We start from the raw sequence: 20,777 nt of genomic DNA, 5'->3' as shown, positions 1-20,777 counted from the left end.
CATATCCTTCAACTGGGTTGACACACACCGGTCCTTAACTGAGTTGAAATGTACTCAACTTACTTACATGTTGATGGATCGAGATACAACCGGCCTTCCCAAGCACCAGCCATACAAAAATAAATAAAACTGAAAAAAAAAAGCAAACAAAATAGATATAAAATTACGACTAGCTAAGAATGTTTAGAAATGTATCTTTATTAAAACTTTTTAGATATAAAATTATGAGATATTAATTGTAAATATTGTATAAATGGATTAGAGTACCAAATATTCTATTATATATAAATTCTCTGTCGATAAAAAAAAATGTTACAAAGATTTTAAGGTATTTGTCCCTTAAAGGGATTTTTTTCTATCCGAGTGTCATTCTAAAACAATATTCTATTTTTTGTTACTCTTTTCTAAATGATATTATTATGATAGCAATTTTCTTCTTCTCCATTTATACATATTTTCTTAAGATCCCTCCACCGTAATGAATCATGAATGCTATGTTACTCGGTTCCTCACACCACTGAATGTATATTCCCTGATCACATTCTTTATTATCCCCATCTGATTATCCTGTGAAAATATTTCGTATTCATATTACCTACCTTTAGGCTTCTTCTTTAAAATTTATCTTTCTTAAATCTGTAAATAACTAGCTTATGTTTGCGTGAACCTTTGTTGTATTTATGTTTCCTAAAATCTCATTGTTCCATACTTTTAATTCCATATTTTTTCTCTTCAATTTCTTTTTTAATTTCCAGATTTCATTTCATCACATTTCCCTGAACCCTCTATGAGTGTTCCCACACATCTACATTTTTGAAATGTTTTGGCCCCAAATCAAATGTATTATGAATATCTATCTAACGTATATATATTTTGTTTGTACAATATATATGAGTTGAAATATTTTAAATATTCTTTTTATATATCTTAGGCTTAAATACCTTTTTCGTCCTCATTTTCGTAGTGTTTGTTGTGGATGGTCCTCATTTTTACCAAATGTTTAAAATGGTCGTCATTTTCGTAGTGTTTGTTGCGGATGGTCCTCATTTTTACCAAATGTTTAAAATGGTCATCATTTTTGCAATTCGTGTTTAATTTAGTCATTTTTTGTGACGCTGTTTAAATCAGTAACAGAACAATGTACAAGTGTCACTATTTTAAACACGAATAGTGACACATGTACGGTGCTCCGTTACTTATTTAAATGACGTTACAGAAAATGACTAAATTAAACACGAATTGCGAAAATAAGCACTATTTTAAATATTTGATAAAAATGAGGACCATCCGCAATAAATACTACGAAAATAAGGACCATTTTAATCATTTAATAAAAATAGGACCATCCGCTACGAAAATGAGGACCATAAATGTATTTAAGCCTATATCTTACTATGACTTTGCTGATTATTTCAAATGTTTAAAATAACTCTAATTCTTAAATTCTAAATCATAAACCTTAAAAATTTCAAATTATATAACTAAATACCTATGACATTGTCAAAAGGTGGGTTTGTGTTGGTGAGAACAAATAATTATTTATTTCAAAGATAACTTTTGTAGGTTAGGCCTATCCGGAAGCATCATGTTTCTTATTCCAACTAATGTAATTAATGTTACAAAATATGGGTGCGCATTAATAAAGTTATGGTTACATATATATATATAAATACTCTAATTATATCATTCATGTCAAATAACAATAACTTATTATGATAGAGATTTTTATAGATTTTATGACTGAATCTTTCTTCTTTTTCATACTTTTCAATACATAAAATCTTTTAAAGAATCTGAATTTAATTCCACTTAAATTCACAATATATTCGATGTATTGTGATGTAATTAACACAAAAATTATTTTTGATATATGGCATTTTCGATCTTTATGTCAGACCAATCGGAGACGTCAAATTGACATAGCTGCTTAAAACAAACGTCCAAGAACGTTGATTAGGTAAGGATCCACATCCCTTAACGATGGATGCACAACACACTGACTCAAATTAGCACAATTTCAAACTAAAATTTGATAGTATTTGACGTCTATGCACTAACATGCTCTCTTTTCTATTTAAGTTTTGTTTGTATAGACCTGAAAAGCAAAAAGTATTCTTAGTATAGCTAAAAAAATTTACCAACATAGATTAATATCGAAACTAAAGCTATTAACACAAAATGTAACTATTAACATTAAAGCTATCAAAACTAAAATAATTAAGATAAAACTAAAATTTTCATAGTCAAAATCTCGTCTTAGACAGTTTTCAAGCAAAGTGCTAATGTTATTGTGGGTCCGAATTAATTTCATTGTTCCAGTAGATACACTACACACTTCTTTCTTATTCTCTTGATATCATCATTTGTTAGAAGTCATGAATTCTCAAACTGCTGAATAAAATAATACAACTTCATTATATATGGATGTCAATGTTTAAAGTTTGATGTAATTTCTAATATGTGATAGGTATATATATTATTATCTCTATCCAATCATCTCTAATTGCAGCTCGAGTAATGGTTTTTATCCAATACATGACGTAATAGCCACATTCCCATAAATCTTACTACTTGTTACACTAAACATGACAAAAAAAATCACATATCAAAGTCATAAATTGATATGCAAAAATTAATAACTTTAAGATGAATGAGTTCCAACCTTTGGATATATTACTTGAACTTGTTGTGCTAGGAAGTACAAGTACTAGTTCAGGGGACTCAAGTCCTAAAGCCTCTACATGAGACTTTTTCAATCATTTCTCCAATAATACATAACCACCTCAAGAGAGTACATGCGGTGTATCATTAAGTTTTTGTCTTTGTTGGACTACTATCTTTTTTTCCTGTCACAAAACTGCATCCAACCCTCCTCAGTTATTTTGTACTTATTACAATGAGTGTGATGTTGTCTGCCTCTAAGCACATAAAGATGTGTGAGCCATGCCTTGAAGTTCCTCCATATAGTGGCTATATGAGATAACACATGCTTCCTAATTTGTCCAGTGTTCGAAATGTCAAAATTTTGTTGTAGAAAACAAAAAACATGTTAATGAATTAGGTAACATATTAAACACTATAAATGATTTAAGTAAACATACCAGAATATCCTACTATAGGAGGTTCTTCTCGACCTTCGAGATGTCATCCCAAGATGCAATTGCAATATAGACATGTGTTTTGGTCAACATTCCCATATAGCTACCAAACTTTTTTGCATATGGCCATTTGAGTTGACCGATCAAGGATCAATCTCGACCACCAATCTCCCCAAGGCAATCCGTTGGGTTGTGACATCCACCAAATCCAACTTCTTGTCATCCATGTTATATTAGTATTTTCTTTTTCATTGTGATAAATAAGAGATATAAGCATAAATAGTAAAATTACATAAGAATTGTAAAAATTAAAAAAGAAAACAAATATTGCTTGAAGTGATCATATGATATGTTCTCTTTTTGATATTAAAATTAGCCAAGGGTTAAATGTGTTTATAATTCTCCAACTTGGACGTGAAATTGGAATTTGTTCTTGTCCCAAACTTTGATACATTTTGGTCCTTAAACTTTAAAAATGAATAAATATATAATATTCTTAATTCAATGACATTAATTTTTTTTTCACATGCTAATCAGTGTTCTAAGTTTGCATTTGAACTGAATCGTGTCAAATAGTTCAACTGTTAATCTAAAACATTGTTTGACACATCAAACAAATTTAACATATTTAAGTTAGAATGACCATATGTATTCATTTTTTAAGTTGAGGACAAAACTGTATCAAAATTTGGGACAAGGATAAAGTTCAATTTTACATATTTAGGGACTAAAAACACATTTAAGCCATCAATCAATAATCATTGTGACAATATTTACTAAAATAGTTAAATGGTAAAAAACTATTTTACAATGAAGAAGATTTTTTTTATATATTCAGTATATATCATTGAATAATGCTATAAAACACCTTTTCATCTTTAAAAACTTTAAATTTTATAATTATTATTTTAAGAGTTTTTTAATTAATGAATTATGTATATCAAAATTAAGCTTAATAAAGATAGTGAGACATTTTCAAATAAGTTTATGCTAGAAACCATTATGAACTTTGACATTTTAGTTCTGCTGACAAGTCAAAGTTCATCAATCATTTGTTATCACAACACTACAAAAAAAAATTGCATATTACCAATAGACACAATCTATCGGTATTAGCAAAAAATTTTCCATAATTTGATTTTACCAACATATTATGACGACAAAAAATCTATGGGTAAAATAGTTGTCGGTGAATTTTACCAATGAAATTTTGCAATTAGTCGTTAATTACAGTCACAAATTTGTTGATACATCACTAGTGCAAAATTCCCATTTTACTTCGCCTTATATGTCTCGGTTGGCCAGGAACCGAAGCATATAATGGTGCGGTGGCATTTTTGCAATTAGAGCCAAGTTTTAGGCCTCGGTTCTCCAAATATCCGAAGCCAAAGAGGGTTATAGGCCCCGGTTCACTCAAAACCGGTGCCAAAGAGGGGTATAGGCCTTGGTCCAGTAGGACCCGAAGCCAAAAAGTGGCTGGAAGTCAGGGGTATAGGCCTCGGTCCAAGGAGACCTGGTGCCAAAAAGGGGTCAATGGCTTCGGTTCCTCTAACAACCGAAGCCATAGGGTTTATTTAAGGTTCGAAATTCGCGAACCCTTATTCCTCCCCATGCAAGCGCCTCTACAATTCCACTCTCTATCTCCGCGAGCACGAGCCCTTCCTTCACTTTCCCTATCTTCCTCCTTCACCGTCTGCATCTCGCGCCGCTGCGCGGATCGCTTTTTCCCTCTGTGCTTCACCGCGCGGATCGCTTGTTCCACCACGTGCAAGCCGCGGGAAGGAAAATCGCTTCATAGGTCCGCGTTCAGGTGTGGAGTCCATCGGGACCTCTACGTGGCCACCAGTTTGGTCGACATGTATGGCAAATTCGGGCTGATTGCTGATGCTCGCAGGGTGTTTGATGGAATGTCTAAGAGGAGTGTCGTTTCCTGGACTGCTATGCTTGTTGGGTAAGTTGCCGTTGGGGATGTTGTGGAGGCCGAGAAGCTGTTTGGTGAGATGCCGCAGAGAAATGTGGCTTCTTGGAATGCGATGTTGCGGGGTTTGATTGAACCTTGTGTTGGTTTGTGTGAAATGTGGATTGAAATGTTGGTTTGTGTTGGTTTGTATGAAATATGGATTGAAATGTTCGCCCAGATAATGCTTTTCAGCTTTTTGTTAATATATTCAATAGGTTTTGATTACTTTCATAGTTTTGCTATCAAAAGTTGGTGTTTGTGTATCTCATCTCGTGTGTTCCTGATTTCCTTCAACAGGTTGCTCTCTCTGGGACATCATATTCATTGATACAGAGGATTGATGCAATTGGGATTGTTGTGTGGAACTAAGTAGGGTTTTTATTGGGTGTAGATGTGAGTTTCAAGGAGTCACTACCTTGCCAAGTGCATGCACCAGCAAAGATCAAGTGTGTTCGTGTGACTGCAGTGGATGATGGAGATGATGAGTATGCATATCACCTATGGCCTCGGTCCTAACTGACCCAAAGCAAAAAGCTGTGTATATGGCACCGGTTTCAAAACAACCGAGGCATAAAACTCGCCCCAATATGCCTCGGTTCCAGACCTGAGGCAAAATGTGGAAAATAACCAGGGCAGAAAGCCCTTACTGCACTGGTGCATATATGTCGGTAATTATTGACGAATTCTAGTCATTTGTAAAATCTATTAGTAAAAATCGCGTACGGGTCCTTTTCTTCCTCCTCACCTTCTTTTTCTTCTTCTTCCTCCTCTTTCTTTTTTTTTTTCTTCTTCCTCCTCTCCTCCTTGTCGCATCTCCACCATCACCACCGTCAAATCAACCACTGTCACCTTTGATTCAGTCTCCCCCTTCTCCTTTGTCTCCTCATATTTTTTATGTTCACCTTCTTCTTCCTCTTCATCCTCCACCTCTATTAACTCTGGAACCGAAACCCATCGTCGTTGACCTCTACATCACCGTCATACTTTTGTGTTGCCATTAAGTCATCACCACACCTCCACTTTCGCCACCGAGTCCAGTCTCTTCCTTCTCCTCCTCCTCCACCTCCTCTTTCTCCTCATCATATTTTTCTTCTCTTCTTCTTCTCATCCATCTCCCCTTAATATATAAAAATTCTCATAGACAAGACAGGAAGTTAGTTGCTCAAATTTATTCACGGATACACTGATGGATAAATAAATAAAAAATCAGAATATAATTTATCAACAAAATTCACCAACATAATGGATCTTTAGATAATTTATCGATGAAAGTATCACTTGATAGTACAACTTATAATTTACTAATGAATCTAACCGACAAATTTTATCGATAAACTCATTGTCAATAATTTTCTGTTGGCAATTTACCTTATAAAATTTGTGAGTAAAATCGGTTGATAAATTTAAATTTATCAACAAATTTATTTATGTTAGTAATTACAAAAATTCATATGATTAATGAAAATTTATTAAAATGGAAAAAAGAAAAAAAATAAATATAAAGTATGAAAGACTATATCAACCTTCTACTAAAAATCACACTTCATGATCAGATTATATCTATCATGAAATTAATATAAATTAATATAAAAGTAAAATATAATGAAACATTTCAAAACATTGCATCAATCAATCAATTTTAGTCCTGTCAATATCATATAAAAGTTATAATAATTTCAAACATTAGATTAAATAGTCATAATCATTTTCTACCCTGGTATAAAAGAAATTTCAAACAAAGACGCAGTCAAGGGATGATGAATAAAAGAGAAAAAATAGTGTCACACGTTACTGTATAGTTTGGTTTTATTAGAAACGGGTCACTTGTTCTTGACCACAAAGTAAGATCATTCAATCTAGTCTTAAATCTAGTCTAATAAGTTTCATATATTTCTACGTTTTTGTGAATCTTTACAATTTATATTTTATTTATATATGATTAGTGCAGAACTTTTTTATATCATGAACTATTTCAAAATAACCGTTGTAAAAATTGAAAATAGTATTTCTATATTTTGCAATTTATCATTAAATTATTATAAAAGAATTAAAAAACTCTTTCATTATCATTCTAACTAAATTCTTTATTACTATGAGAATATAGGTTCATATTTGAGATTCGTATGGTTCAACAATTATCTAATATTCTCTTTCTTTGAACTAAACCATAAACCATTATTATTAATAGCTAAGAGTTATTTTTAAAATTCTAATAATGCAATACAAATTAATGGGACGGCGCATCTTCTTATAAACCCACCGCACATGGCGGATTGACGGTGCCTGTCAACCATCATTGTTTTCTTCTAAGTTACTCATCTGTCTATACACCTTTTCTGCATCATGTGGTAGTTCAAACATTTTAAAAAATTTAGAAGAAATATATATGAATACAAAATAATGATAAAGAATTGCACAAACTGTTTTATAAATATTATTATATATTTTTTACTGTCAATAGAAAAACAGTAATAGAATCAGGTTTACTTAAGAAAAAAAAATATTTAATTTATATACAAAAATATTTAGACCAGTTAATCTCATACTGTTGTGAATGATGTTTATAAGAATAAAAAAATATGAAATATTTATTATAAAGTTTTATTGTAAAGTTTCATATAATTTATATGTTTAAAAATATTAATTTTAAAGTTTCATTATAACTATGTTCAATAATTTTTTCACTATAAGTACTAGTTATATATAATTTTATTTCAGTAGAACTGTTTCAAATACTACAAAATTTCAAAATTTTCAAACAATTCCTTACAGTAAGTCTAATGTCAATAAAGTATTTACTGTTCTTTTTATTGTAGAATTGTTATGTTATTTAATCTGATTCAAATATTTGTATAAGAAACATAGAACACAAACAATTTCCAATCTTTTTAAACATCGAAAACAAGAAATACATTATAAAATTTATAATTAAAAAGGACAATACAAATATTGTAAATCTTTTAAAGTAAAAATATTAGTAAAAGGTACTTCAAATTTCTTATAAACTTCGGTACTGATCTTCTTAAACAAAGATTTTGAATAAAATTTAAATTTAAATACTGTAGATGAAAAAATAATAATTAAAAGAAAATATGTTGTAAAAGTGATTAAATATATATTTTTTTATTAAAATCGATTATCAGTATCAATTAATAAACATTTTATATCAATTGTATGATTATTTAGAAAAATAAATCTTTCTACTAAAATTCAAACTGTGGTCACTGATTCTACAAAAGACCACACTAATTCATTTATATCATAAACTGAAGAGTTGTTGATACATAATGGGAAGCAACCACTCTTCTTATTTTATGGATGACAGTAAAGTTTTGAATCATAAGGAATGGGCAGACCTATATATCTATCTATCTCCATGTGCCTCTCTATCACTGTATCATGAAGCTGATGAAAAAAATCACATTAGGTTTAATTTTTCTACAAACCATTGAAAGACCTTATAAGATCATATGACATGAAATTGAAGATGTGAAAGTGGATGATATGTTAACAATAATGTATTAAAAATATAACAAATATATGAATATTTTAGTGAAGGATAAAATACAGTGAAACTCTGCAGTTTCTTTTTTCTGTTGCAGAATGAAGTTCTTTCAATATTAGTTTTTAAAGAAAATTAGGTTTTTTCTATTCACAAAAAAGTAAACTATAGTTTTGTCCTTTAATAAAAGTTAAAATTAAAAAAAGTAGATGTGGTGTGTTTTATTTTCATAGTAAACAGAAGGACCAATTAATAGACCGAAAATAACTATTCATTTAAAGGCTCAGCTAATTTTTACACATTGTGTGAAGTTATGGTTGGCCTCTGCAACGAACAAATAATATGTTCCCATCTCACAGAACAAATAAACTAAACTTGTCATATGTCTCAGTCATCCCTCACATGTTAGAATTAACTTAAAATTCCAAGTTTTAAATATGAAAGCACATCTAGATTTTTTGTTGAAGAGAAAAAAAAAAATCTATTTGCATGTGCATCTGTGTTAAAGTTAACAATTATCATGAGAATAGAAAGTGTAGAAATATAGATTTGTTAACTTTCATTAATATGATTTAAGAGTTTTATTTACATTAATTATGTTTTGAATTAACTAAGTCTTCACTTTTTTTTTTTTTTACATTAATATACCCTCATATACTAAGTTTGTAGGATATTTACCATGTATTTTATTTCCTCTTCAACTCAAACCTGAAAATGCTGGTGGTGGTGGGAAAATAAATAAATGTGTGATAGAGAAAACAAAAAAAAAAATGAAAATTTACATTTATATTTATCTTATTATTATTACTATTACTACTTTTTTCTCAGGTGTAATAGGAGATTATACATGACACAATCTCCATTGTGTATGTTAAAAAGGAAATATGAAGCCAAAAGTGTATCCTATTGTTTTTGTGAGTAAAACTTGCGAGTTCTAACATGAAGAACCAAAGCCAGAAGAGTTCCAAAGAAACACAAGGAACCCCAGATGATAAAAGTGTTTCTGTAGCATTCCATGCCCATGCATTGCCCTTGCTCATAGCTTCCATGTCCTTCACCACGGTAAACAAGTGCAGCTGAATAGCCAAATATGAAGGATCCCATAGGAATGTTGGCCACCACCACGTTATGGTTCACTGAGAAATGCTTTGTACCAAACAGCTCAGTGGTTGTGGAAACAGCAATGGAAGTGATTGCTCCAGTACACACTCCAATCACTGCACTGCTAACATAAAGAGCAAGATCAGTTCTGTTGAGAAGCAAAAAAAACGCTCCTGATGTTGGAACCATCACTGCCAACAGTGAACCAGGTCTTGAAATTCGACCCTTTCCCCTGAAAATAAGCCATGTCAGTAAGAAGAATGACATTCGATATTTACTAAAGTAGAATACTATACTTTATAACTTAGGTTGAAAAAGTGTTGGTTTTGGTTTTGGTTTTAAAATTTTGCAGTTTTTGTTCATATTTATTACAGTAGATCAACTAACACATGTGTAGCCATTATATGCATTAAATGAGAAGTGTAAATGCAGTTGCTGGGGTTGGTGTTAGATAAAGGAAGAGTACATTTACCTGTAGAAGTAGTACATAAGAGATGGCATGAGACGGCCAAAGAACCCAAACGATGATGACAGAGACACCAAAGATGAAGTATTGGAGCAACCCCGAGATTCAGCTATTTGTCCCAGGTTATTAAGATAAACTAAACCAACTGTTGCACCAAAATAGTACACAAAAAAATATAACCAGAAGTTTATTCTTCTAACCATCAACTTCACTCCAACTTCTTCTATGATACCAATCTCTTCTTCAACTTCACCCTCTTTCACCTCATTCTCCACCCTCTCTTCACTGTTATTCTCCTCCATAGTAAAATGGTAGATTCTCAAGTTCTCTCTATTATCCTGCAGTTCCTTGATCTTCACTGAAAGTGGAACCAGAAGAGGCAACAGAAGGGACACTAAGATACCAGTCATGATATCTATTGAAGATGCTTTGCTTGTGACAAATTGCAAGCTGCTCAACACAGCATATATTCCAGTGAAAATTGTTATGACAAACATCACAGCAAACCCAACACGCGTGTGCTTAGGACTTGCGGCATCAAATTCTCTGACCATAGGAGCTGCTACTAGCCCAACTATCACAGGTAAAAGAGAGTTCAGGAAGAGAAATGTTTTGGCCTTGTTGTGAGGAGAAACAGCATCAACAATGTTGGCGTAAATCTTTGCACTGAGTCCTTGGTAGCTAGTTGTTATTCCGACAGCAACTTGGCGATCTGATAGAAAGTTCCTTATGGTGACAACATAGCACACAGTGTTGATCCAACAAATACTATTGCCAGCAAGAAAAGTTAGCAAGAACACATGCCAATAGGACAAAGATGAAATCTGTTTGGTTATGAAGAGATATTGTACACCATAGCCAATTAAGCCAAGAGTTGAACCAGTCAAGAGGACAAGCCAAAGAGGGAGGTATATAGAAGCAAGGCCAGAAAACCAGCCAAAAAGCTTGCCTGCATCAGAGGCAAAAGCAAGGTTATTGAGTTGGACTTGGGAAATGGAAAGAAGTTGCTTCAGCTGAGAAGAATAAGCAGGGAAATTAGTGTTTGTGCCAATTATGGCTTGGAGCCAAATGGTGCCAACAAGGCTTAGCCATTGGAGAGTAGTGGAAGACATGGTAGAGAGATTAAAGAAGTTTAGAGGGGAAAAAAAAGAACTTAGAAGTACCCTTCTAAGCTAATAAGAGAGTATGGAATGTGTGAGGGTTTATATGTTGAGAAAAAGTGGAGTAAAAGGTAGAGACACTATGGTGTGAAAGCTAAAGTCAAGAGTATAATGCCCCTCAGTGGAGGAATGAATAGTTACAAAATGGGTTTGTGTATGAAGCAATACTACAGCACCACCATGCTTTGAAATGATTTTTAACATAATTAATTAATATAAAAAATCAATGTTTTTCATTCATAGATTCGGACTTGAAAATATTTCGTGTGTGGGAGAGAAACAGATCCATTGTGTTGTAATGAAAGCTGACGCGGGTAGCTAGGATTTTGAAGTTGAATCTGAACACAACATAGATTGATTTGGCCTTAAGGACATAATCGGAAACTCAATTATATGAAGTTGCCAAACACGCACGATGTCTTAAACTTATGGCTGTCGGTGAAATACGCATCACAGAGAACAGCCCCACCATTTTTTTTCTCAGCTTTGTCCCTTCCACATTGCATGCTATTCGAACTTGGACTCTTATATTAAATTATAATTTTGCGTATATCTTTATGGTATTTAATTGGTATAATGTGTAATAATCTCAGATTTTGTACAAATAGAGATCAGAATACTTTAAATGCATTTTGTCCTTCTTATTTTTTATGTCTTGAAAATCATAAATATTGTTATTTACAAGAGGAATTAAATTGTGTATTTTAATGTCTTGTTCCATTGGATCACCTTGTTTAACTCATATTAATAACTTTAAAAAATGTATTAAAACTTAGGTTTAAAGTTTTATTAAGAATTTTAAAAAATATTAATCTAGACAAAGTTGAAACTAAATTATTAATATATTTTACTTTTTGAACTAAATGTATGTATTGAAATTACTTTACAAAATAACTAATTTAACTTTTTTTTGGCAATCAACGATCGATATACATATACCAACTCATCCTTTAATAGAAATAGTCCAAATATGAGAGACTTATTTTGCCCATTAAAAGATGAGGTGTATTAATGCTACTTTTTATGGACACCAATAGCAAAATTCTAAAGTTATGAAAGGAAAATAGAGTATCATTAATCGGTTACAGTTTTGAGAGAAAATTTAAACAGACAGGTACAATTGTGTCTTTCGTCGTTATGACGTAATACATGACAGAAAAACCAAAATTCCCCTTAATCGCCCCATTTCCATCATTCGGGTTTGGGATCCAAACTCACATGGCACTTTTCTCAATTTCAATTTATTTTAAGAAGATCAAATTATATTCTTTTGTTACTGCTTAAATTAGTAATAAACAATTTTATAAATTTACTGTACTCAAAGTTGCAAATATTACATTCTAATTTTTAATTATTCAATTAATAAATAAAAGCTAATTTATTAGTTATTTATTCAGTGATATAGTTTTTTTTTATCAACAAAAAGTGTATATATATATCCATGTGCAAATTGGAGGAGATGGGCTTCAACAATCTCACCATGAATAAGAATGGGGGAATGGAAATGGATCTTCCTGTTGTAAAGCTCTTTCTATATTGAATTCAGATGTAGGAATACCAAAACAGAGACACAACTTGTGCCTATGCATTACCTAATTCAATTCATCCATCTATTGTGGAACCCTAACCTTCTTAGAGCATGTACAACAAAAATCCCAAGGTGTTGAATCCTATATATGTACTTTGTCTTGTTTCAATATCCAACATGAGAGTTCTTTTCATCCTATTTGGCAGCACCATTAATAAAAAAGATAAAAATTAGTCAATTCATCCAATTTTTTCTTGGTCTTGGTTGAAAATTTTTCTTTCATAAGATATAAAGATAAATTTATAATACATTTATAAAAGAAAATTTTGACATTTTCAAAATATTTGTTGAATATTCGTCAATTAAATTTGTTTGTTGTTGATCTGAGTCTATTGTGTCACTTACTATCAGAAAATTTGTTGTTTGTCAAGATTATCATATCACCCGTTATCATATCATTTATTAATGTCTAATCTCAATCTCGTGAGATATATATCCATGAGGAGTGTCTTAGAGATCACCTCAACTAAGGATAACACAGATTTATAGTATATAAACGAACGAATACAAATTTTATCTTACAAATTAAGTTTGTAGGATTGAGTTAAATTTAAAATTTAATTCTAAACAAAAAATCAATAATAAACCAATAATAGATTTGTTCAAGTTGAAATTTTAGATGTTATTTCTAGGTTGAATGACGACTTGGTGACTAAACTCACCAAAAATATTAAAATAATTTTTTTATGAAATTAATTTAGATGTTAAATTTAATTAAAAAAATATAACACGTCTTCTTAATTTCGTTTAAACTTTATGTTAATATTATTTTTTATTAATATTGGATAAACCAAATCAAATTTATGAAATAAACTATCAATAATAATAAATATATTTTATTCTTAAAAAATGATAAATTATAAAAAATACATAATAAGCACTTCATATAATTTTATTTTTATTATTAAATAAATTTTTTGTTTTATTTTTGTTATGTAAGAAATTAATTTCACTAATAGGACCACACAGATTGCTATTGAACCATCAAAGCAAGGACCTACTTTGAAATTTATAATCATTTCATTGTTAATCACATGAACTCAAATACCATAGCATATTGATTGAATCATGGACTTTATCCTATACCCAGAAACGTAAGTAAAACAATTAATCTGAAGTATCAACCCTGTTGCACTCTTCAAGCCACAAATTTCTCTAATTTGATTTGACATAACCAAAAACGACAAATAAACTTTAAAATCTTTAATTTTTTTCATCTCTATTTAGAGTACTGATCAATGTTACTTGTAGTATTCCATAAGCATCCACAGAAGAATGATAAAGCATTTACAAAGTTTAATTGATTTAGGATTAATAGTTTCTATTCAATATTATAAGCAGAAATGTGTCATTTCTGAAAAGACGTCTTTAATTAGTGATTGCCCAACAAAGTAAGAAAAATTAGTAACAAATAAGATTATCATCAACATAATCAACTTTTCTCTTAAAATCAAACAATACGTGTAATTAAGTTTTAAGTTTTTTATAAATTTGGATATTTTAAATTTTCTATCAGAATATTTTATTTTTTTGTTATTTTATTTCATACTTCCTTTTTCACGTGTATTAAGATATTACTAATTTTTTTATAAATAACAAATAATTTTAAAGACAAAAAGGAATTAGTTATTATAATAATAAAATAATTAAGTAAGTGATGTAAAATGATATTCTTGTTAATTTAGTACACCAAGTGATTGTTATGCATATTCTTGATGACTTTCATATATTAGATACAATGATTAAAATCGGATAAGTTTTTAATCAAAACAATAAAAATCAATTTTACATTAGTTATCATCTTATATTAATTATAAAATTTTATATTTTTTTAAAAATATAAAAATAAATCAGCCAAAATGATACTAAGATAATAGATAAATGACAAATTTTCAATTTAAAAATATTAAATTAGAATAATGATTTTTATTTGAGTGAGATATATATATATATATCACAATATAATATGAAATTGTACTTCAACTCTAAAAAATCTATATATCCAACATTATTTTCCGAATACACAATAGTACTGAATTTGTCTATAAATTCTATCTAAAATCTATCAAACATTACTTTTCGGACAAATAACACTATTGAATTTAGTAAGCGGATAATAATAAAACCACAATTAATTTTTCTTCTAAATCTATAATAATTTTTAATATTATCTTATAATATAATTTTGGATTTATCTTCTATGTATAAAACTAGTTTGTAAAATTATCTTTTTCTAATTTCTAATATATTTCTTTAGATCTTATCCTTTGACAACATAAAATTAGAAATCTTTTAAGATAATGCGATAGATACATGTGAAATCCTAACATGATATTAATAGAGTAAACATTGAATACTAAAAAAAAAAAATCGCGGGTAAGGCACAAGATGACGATTACGTGATCTTTGAGAATGATGGTGACGTGTCATAAGATCTTTGATGTAGGTGACGATTTTCGCGGACAACTGAAGACAACAATAGACCATGAATTTGGAAATTTAGGGTTTTAGAGACTTTTAGTCATAGGAATTCTTAATCTTGTTCTTTTAGTTTGGAAATATTGTTCTTTTTGTGAATTTAATTTATCATTTTTATTGCAATTACCTACAAATAGTATAAAGTTATCTATGGAAAGAATTTTGTTGGAAAAAAAAATGCTTTTGCTATATTTATATGTTTATTAATGTGACTGAAAAATGTAATCGTTAGTACTATGAATTTATACATAGATCTAGTTTTTGTAAGTAAATATATATATATATATATATATATATATATATATATATATATATATATATATGAATGATGACAATTTTTATTTATTTAAAGTGAAAATAAAAGATGTTTTCTTTATGAGAGTCATGGGAGGAATAGTTCATTTGGTTTGACTTGACTGTCTAAGACTAAGGTACCAACTCAAATTTTATTAAAATTTATGCAATTAAATAAAATAATTTTCTTAATAACTTTGCAAGTAATATATTATATTGGACAAAACCATTGGTACAAATTGTTTCGACCACCATTTATCGATCTATATATCGAATACACAATTTAGTCCATCAAATTAATGGTTTCGTCCCGACCGACTTGTTTAATATCTATGTCAAACTTTTTATTTAAATATAATAAAGATGATTATTTTTCACCAATTATTTCAAATGATATTCTTAAGTTTTTTTTTAATGTTAACAAGATGGTCGATATGTCGAATCTATATATGTACTTACATGTTAATTTTTTTAGTTTTGATTCAAACTTATAAATAGACAGTAAAATGAGAAAGTTTTTTATTTGTTTTAGTTAACATCTTTAATATGAAAAAAGTATATCAAGAGAAGAGAATGAAGCATAACTATAAGTCTCATGTTTAAGTAAATGATAATGTTGACTTGTTGAAGAATGAATAAGGAAAAAAAATTATAAATTCATTATATAAACATTTTGAGTTGAAAATAACGTCATTGTCTTTTATGAGTTTCACTTAAGTTCCATTTTTACTAGATGGTTTCAATAAATCAATTCAAAAAAACCCATCAAATTTATTTAAGTGTGTCCAATCTACTAGTTTTTTTTACAATTTTATTTTCATAATATATATATATATATATATATATATATATATATATATATATATATATATATATATATATATATATATATATATAAACACTCATATGTTAACATTTTTTAAATATTAATTAACATTTCTAATCATATAAGTTGAAAGAACTGTTATATTAAATTATTTGATTAAAATTAATATCTTAAACTTAATTTGTAAGAATTAATAGTTTAGCTTATAATATTATTATGTATTAGTATTTTTTTAAATAATATCATCAACAAAATTATTTATTTTATTTTAATTTTTAATAAAAAACAATTCAGTCTGCTATTATAATTTTTTTAGTGAATTAAACTAGGCGGACTGAGGAATTAAAAAAAATGTAAACTCAGTCCTACTAAATTATTAATAGATTGGTGGAGTAATATATTAGACATTGTCTACTTTATCATACCTACTTATAAAGTCAATTACTTTAAAAATTATATTTAAAATGATAAAAAAATGTTTTTAAATTTAAATTTTTTAAAATGATGAAGTTTTAAATTTTATAAATAAAATTAATTTTATTTTTTAATAACATTATTTGATTAACAAATAAAAAACTTATGAATTGATTGATTAGCCCACTCCATCGTTTAACTATTTTGATAATTTAATTTATAATCAGCTAGATAAATGCATGTATAAAAGGTATCTGTGAAGCATAGTGATAGAGAAAATAAGAATTATAAATCTTAATTGTATAACCTTGAATGATCAAAATTAGGAAGAGTTCGATTTTAAGAAAAAAAAACTTTTAATTTTTATTTTTAGAAGTTTATATAATAAATAATTATAATGAAATAAACCTTTTACTTTAATTTTTTATGTAAACTTTTTCATAAAAAAATATATTTTTTTCCAAACTAAATCAATGGGTCCATTATTGTTTTTAGGTTTCATATGGTGTGAACATTTAGGGTGGAAAATGTTGGAGTTGTTTGAAAGCAGAAGGGCTTAGTGCTATATATAACCAAATGACTTGAAGGAAAAGCTTTGTTTCCACTTGAGTGCAATAATGTGCATTACTAATAATGGTTCTTTCTCAATGAAGCTAAAGTTTTCAACCACACAAAACCACTAATGCATGCAACATCACAATAGGTATATGCCTCACGTCACCGTAATTTAAAAAAAAAAAAAAAGCAATAAAAAAATCATTCTTAAGATATAATTTTATTTCTTTTCTTAAAACAATTTTATTAATCTTATTTGTATTTTTTTATCAACTATGCAGGTGAATGATCAGAGTAAGATTTCTAAATGCTTTTTATTCAAGACAAAATTATACTTTAAAAAACATTAAACTTTTATTACCATTTGTTTTCCTTTTTAATTAATTAACTGTGTTTAAGTTTTTCACACACACAAATTTATCATCAAATAAATTAGACAATAATAACAATTCTAGATTTCCAACAAATTTATAGATTAATGACAAATATTTATCAATACGTATTCTCATTTTCAAATTCTAATTTATTAACAAATTTTATCGATAAATTTATTTTTATCTGATAAAAATTTTCAATAACTAAAACATTTCATATATTGTGGTACAATACAATATAATTCGTAAGTAGAATACATTATTGCCTCCATAAGTATTAATTTTTTTGGGTTCAACACAAATAAATATTTTGTTATTATTTATTTTCATTTTTTAACTATTTGAACCTAAATTTTAATTAATTAAAGTGTATAGTTTATTTATTGTAATTTTAAGCGTGATCGAAAGAATTTGATCATAATTTCATCTTTTTATAGTATAAAAAAGTATGATGGATGGTTTTCTTAAAAATAATTAACAAAATAGACGTTCTAGACTAATTTATAAAAAAAGCTAAACTTCAATTTTTTTTTTAAATATAGGGAGTAAAACCTTTTACAAGGATTGTTGTTTCACTAGTGCAATCCACTAAGATAAGTAAAATGAAGAATGTTAACCATTTTTTATGAAATTGGCAGTAAAAACTTCATTATCATTGTTATATTTTATATTTGTGACAAATAGAAAATAAAAAAGAAAAATAAGCAGAAGGACATGAAAAAGAAGGGTGTTGATATCTTTATCATCCTCTTCTGCCAATAATATCCCTAGTCACATAAATCAAATAATTTTGTTAACAGCAAGACTGTGATTTGAAGATCATATTCCACTTATATTATTATGTTTAAAATATTTTCTTTGTAAGCTCCTTTTTTCCTTTTCAGTTGAGTAGTTGGGGCCTAGCCATTCGTGGGCCTAAGGCCGGCCCCTGTCAGCCCCTAACCCCTTCATTCTGTTCCATTTTCAGAAAAAAAAAACCAGCTCCTTGTTCCCTCCCCTCGTCTAGTGTAAGAGCTCTGCTAGGGCACAGAGGTTCTCTCCTTGTTTCAAGCTAGCAAAGGATATTGTACTTCCAGGTAAGTCGAACTCCAACCTTGTCCTTCTCTTTCTCCAGTTCAGAGGCTAATGGTTTTGTCCGGAGTTCTCCCTAGCACCCCCTTTCTCAACTCTGTGTGGGTTTGTTTTCAGCTCCGTACCCTGCTCCAGTGCTCCACTACTTTTCTTGGGTTACCACTCTATTCTGCTAGCGTATAACAAGGTAAGGGGAGCTAGGTTTTAAGTTTATAGTTATTATGGCATGCTTATGTTCTGTTCCATATTGTGGGTGCTTGAATGGTGTTGGAATCGTGTAAAAATGGTTGGCTTATATTCTGGATGTTGCTCTATGTCGTTTTTCTGCCTTGCATGTGTGGAACGGTGGGGGAGAACTGACATTCTCGTCCAGGCGAGCTCGTCTCGCCTAGGCGAGAATACCAACAGCTCGCTCAGGGTTCTGCCTCGAGCACTCGCCCAGGCGAGGGGCTGCGTTTTAAGCGACAGGCCAGCTCGCTCAGGCGAGACAGCCTCGCCTAAGCGAGGGATCGTGAAACTCTCCAAGACCCACTGTTGTAGGCTCGCCTAAGCGAGAGAGCCCGTCGCCTGAGCTAGACAACTTCTCTCGTCTGGGCGACGACTCCTAGCTTGAGCGAGGCTGCTGCAGCTTGTAGTTTCAATTCTGCTTTTCTCTTTGTTTGATGGGTGAATTGTGTGATTTATTTATTTACCCTTTTCTTTCAAAACCTAAAGCATGTGAATATATATGGTTGCTTGAATCTTATGAACTAAAAGTTGGTATGTTGGCATGAATAACACATGGATTTTGGTTGGTTGGTTTTTTGAGATAAAGGTGGTGGATATGGTATGAAACATGAATTTGTTGTGTGATAGGCGTAATTCCATGAGTCTTGTGGGGAGACCTCGTGGTGGTGTGTAGTGTATATATTAAGGTATGGATTCAAGTAAGGACCGCATCCCGAAACTCAAATGGGTCAGTGAGTCTCAGGTAGAGCAAACTGACCCAAGTTGTGAGAGTGGCGGGAGGCCTTAGTCTTTGGCAGGATAATGGCCTTAGATGCTTGAAGGTTAACCTTGTGTGTGGTAGGGTGAAATCCATTGGCAATGGCTCTGCAGAGCAGTAGAGGCCACCACAAGTGCAAGCTTCCAGTGAATCCCATTGGCAATGGCTCTGTAGAGCAGTAGAGGCAACCACAAGTGCAAGCTTCCAGTGAATCCGATCTTAGTATATTTATCCGGAGAATCAAGTCATAGTGTCTTGCTTGTCTGCGATAACATGATTCTCTGTGCTCACTGTGTTGAAATGCTTGAACTGTTTAAGTACTTGTCTGCTATACTATGTTAACTTTAAATTACACTAGCTTACCCTTTCTTTGTTGTGTATGTTCTTACCTTGATTCTTTTCCTTTTGCAATGATCACCTTACGGTGGGAGCAGATGGAAAGAGCTCTGGAGGTGGATCTGCTGGTGGTAGCGGTGTTGCATAGTTTGGACCAGTTACCTGTAGCTCCTAATAGTAGTTTTTATGGCTTTAATGCCCCTCTCTTTTGTGATTTCTTGCTCTAGGAGCGACCCTTTTGCAAGACAGTTAACGTTCAGTCCTTGTTTCGATTTTGGCATGGTTGTATGCCTATGTTTCCTTTTAAGTACTCCTATGGATAACTATAATAGTAGATCCGTACGTGTTCTGTTCCTTTAATTGTTTCTTATTATCATAATTATGCGATGCTTTATTTAGTAGATTTAATCTATTTGAATGGAATATCACATTCTTGCTGTAGTTTTTTTTTATTTTTTATAATATAATACATAAATATGAACTCTCTTTCTCTATATATAATAAATTATAATAAATATGGTATCTAAATTAATCCACATATACAATATCCTTTTATTATAACTTACTGT

General features: G+C 30.1%; 1 protein-coding gene and 1 long non-coding RNA gene across 2 annotated transcripts; one reads left to right on the top strand and one right to left on the bottom strand.

The window, feature by feature from the left end:
- Positions 1-9,310: 9,310 nt before the first annotated feature.
- LOC114187483 (protein NUCLEAR FUSION DEFECTIVE 4-like) lies at positions 9,311-11,513 on the bottom strand. The gene is made up of 2 exons (XM_028075745.2): positions 10,134-11,513; positions 9,311-9,893 (listed from the first exon to the last, which is right to left on the bottom strand). Exons 1-2 carry the CDS (start codon positions 11,237-11,239, stop codon positions 9,464-9,466), a joined length of 1,536 nt encoding a protein of 511 aa, XP_027931546.1. The 5' UTR covers positions 11,240-11,513; the 3' UTR covers positions 9,311-9,463.
- A 7,235-nt stretch (positions 11,514-18,748) lies between these two features.
- LOC114186916 (uncharacterized) lies at positions 18,749-20,556 on the top strand. Its single transcript, XR_003605171.2, has 3 exons — positions 18,749-18,892; positions 19,005-19,074; positions 20,307-20,556. It is a non-coding gene; the product is annotated as an uncharacterized LOC114186916 (long non-coding RNA).
- Positions 20,557-20,777: the final 221 nt, after the last annotated feature.

This window comes from Vigna unguiculata, chromosome 6 (genome assembly GCF_037176805.1).
Source record: "Vigna unguiculata cultivar grain cowpea cultivar isolate G323 ecotype 2 chromosome 6, ASM3717680v1, whole genome shotgun sequence".
Taxonomy (NCBI): domain Eukaryota; kingdom Viridiplantae; phylum Streptophyta; class Magnoliopsida; order Fabales; family Fabaceae; genus Vigna; species Vigna unguiculata.
The sequence above is the reverse complement of the archived record's forward strand: the minus strand, read 5'-3'. Positions and strand labels throughout refer to the sequence as shown.

Coding starts and splice junctions, on each gene's coding strand:
- LOC114187483 (XM_028075745.2), bottom strand. CDS start 11,239: ATGTCTTCCACTACTCTCCAATGGCTAAGCCTTGTTGGCACCATTTGG. Junction 9,894..10,133: donor CTTATGTACTACTTCTACAG/GTAAATGTACTC, acceptor GCTTATTTTCAG/GGGAAAGGGTCGAATTTCAA.